We start from the raw sequence: 2,493 nt of genomic DNA on the forward strand, positions 1-2,493 counted from the left end.
TTCCACGCAGATCTTTCACAAACTCAAAACACTTCACTATGCTTCACTATTACTGAATACTTGGGGTATAAAAAGAAACTCTCTAAAACACGATTACCTAAAAATATTTGTTAATAAGTTTAATGCAAACATTATGTAGAAAAAATGGTTTAGTTAGAAAAAATTCATTTAGAGGGCCAATAAAAATATACTGAAGAGAAGATCTTTACAAAAGTGAGGTTAGGAAGTATGAGGCATTGACATCACTGTAAACATCCTGTGTTCACTAGAATCCCTTGTCTAAAGTGTATGTTCTGGTTTTGTTCCTGAGCTTCATGGCCAACATTTGCATAGATAGCTAAACCTTCCACAAAGGGTTGTTTGTACAGACCTTTCTGTTCTGCTTTGTACAGAACTTCAATAAACTAAGGATTTTACCTTCTGGAATAGTTTCATTCCACTACCAGGCAGCTGAAGGAAACTATGAAACATGGCATGATTTTTGTGTACTCAGTGCATTGGATCAGTTGGGACAGCTACCTTCTGGTATATTAAATAATATTACACTAACTCATGTAGGTATTTGATGTTCTGGTTTAGCATAAATATCTACTTCTGCTCACTGCTGCAAGGCTCACTTCTGGTCTGCCAAAGACTGCATGTGGCAAAATGTCAGGTATCTGAGTGCTACAACATAAAACAACAAAGTTAATCCCCATATCAAGATGCAGCTTATAAACAGTACAGAAGACCTTATGGAGAATTTCCCCTTCATCCAGGCAACATGAGTGCCTTCTACATTAACCTCCCTCTATTGGAGGAAGCTAGAAAGTACTTTCTGGGTAAACATGACACCGAGTGGTCTAAGTAAAAGGTCTAAAGAACATATTTGCATTTTGGATATGAAAAGCAGGCATCTCTTTACTTACTGCACACGCAAACACACATACAAAGTGGTAGAGACAGACAAACAAATCCACCTCACAGCACAATAACATAAAAGCAGCAAATTGCCAATTTAAATTCTTATGTTAAGGCAAGTAAGATACACACCCATAAAAGGATTAATAAAAATTAGCAGTTTTTCTTGGCTTTTTTGTTTACTTCTTCTGTGATTGGCTTTTGCACATCGATAAAATTTGCTTCAGCACTTTCTGGACATCTTCATCCATTTGACCCTGGACAAGAGGAAAAAGATGAAAAGATGATTGAATCCAAGCATCCCTCTACTCTTTAAGAGCATTTACAAATTATTTGTGAAGTATAGTGATCAGATCAATTTCCCAAAGGAAAATTGATTGAGTGTTAAATTTGTGCTTAAGCAGTCATACCTTTTGGGTAGGATGACTTCAGATAAAACATCTAAAGATGTTTTAGACAAAACATCTAAAGTTCTTACTAGATCTGCAGAAGAAACAGCTTTCATTAAAATATCAGCACTGTGTATCTGACAACATGCCACCCATACCTGCACAGCATAGAGAAGATGCATCCTGTAAACGGAGACAATCTCCTGATGTTGTTTCTTTGTTTCCTAGAAATGGTTAAAACAGAAAGTCACAGAGCATTCAGAACTGTTGAATTCAGAGCTCCCCAACTAGATTTAGAGAGCTCCAGGGAGTTACAGACCACAACCTAATGCATGCATGTGAAACTAGCTCAGACAGCACTGTGCCACTAACCATCTGAAACATAATTTGCTCAGAAGTGTGGTCCACAGAAACACTATAACTCTATTCACCCCAGTAAAAAGCTGGTGAGATGACATCAGCTGTAAGAAGTGCTGAGCTGCACAGAAGTGGAATGAGCACATACTCTACTTCTGAGCTTATCAGCAACCAGAAGTGATGAAAATCAACAGTGTTCTGACAAATCAACTGTTAAGTGCAAGTAAGCTCTTCCCTGAAGTCAGTGACCCATCTGCCAGCGAATGTCATCCCAGGGAAAAGGAGGTGCTTACAAAGGTTTTAAATCAGGAAAATCCTCACTTGATTACTATGCATTTAAGCAAGGAAAGCCAGCCACCCTTTTCATGATCATGGGCTGCCACATCCCAGAAGCCATCCTTCCAGAGCTACCCTACAAAAAGGAAAGAATGCTTCTGTTCTCTTTAAAACCTGCCTACTTCCCTAATGTCTTGCTCATCTTTGCACCTTAACTACCTTTTGCTAGTCCTTAAGCAGTGGGAGATGTCCTTTTGGATTTGGTGGACTGGGTTAAGAAACAGTCTGGGCCTTTACACTGGCAGGATGCAGAGTTCAACTGCCTGCCTACTCATTTTTCCCCACTGCAAGGCAATTTTCCTGGCCCATATGCTTATTGACTCTTCTTCTGTCTGCTGGGGAAGGTAGGAAAGCAGACGCGAGGTAAGCCACTCAGCATGTCAGGATAGGAATTCTCCTCTTCATCTTCAGCAACAAATTAAGTGTTGCCTTGGACAGGCAAGCTCTTGGAAATAGTAATTTTGACTCAACATGCACAAATACAATTTAAAAAGTTACATCTTTAAGCGGT

The 2,493-nt window shown here is 39.2% G+C and overlaps 1 protein-coding gene across 1 annotated transcript in view; it reads right to left on the reverse strand.

The window, feature by feature from the left end:
* Positions 1–807: 807 nt before the first annotated feature.
* RAI14 (retinoic acid induced 14) overlaps positions 808–2,493 on the reverse strand; it is a 34,997-nt gene continuing 33,311 nt past the window's right edge. The window contains exons 16-17 of the mRNA XM_010008763.1: positions 1,448–1,513; positions 808–1,157 (exon numbers count right to left, since the gene is read on the reverse strand). Coding sequence (XP_010007065.1) covers positions 1,080–1,157; positions 1,448–1,513 — 144 coding nt within the window. The 3' untranslated portion in view covers positions 808–1,079. The remainder of the gene's footprint in view (positions 1,158–1,447; positions 1,514–2,493) is intronic.

Source organism: Chaetura pelagica, unplaced genomic scaffold (genome assembly GCF_000747805.2).
Source record: "Chaetura pelagica isolate M959 unplaced genomic scaffold, ChaPel_1.0 scaffold31, whole genome shotgun sequence".
In the NCBI taxonomy this organism is placed as follows: Eukaryota; Metazoa; Chordata; class Aves; order Apodiformes; family Apodidae; genus Chaetura; species Chaetura pelagica.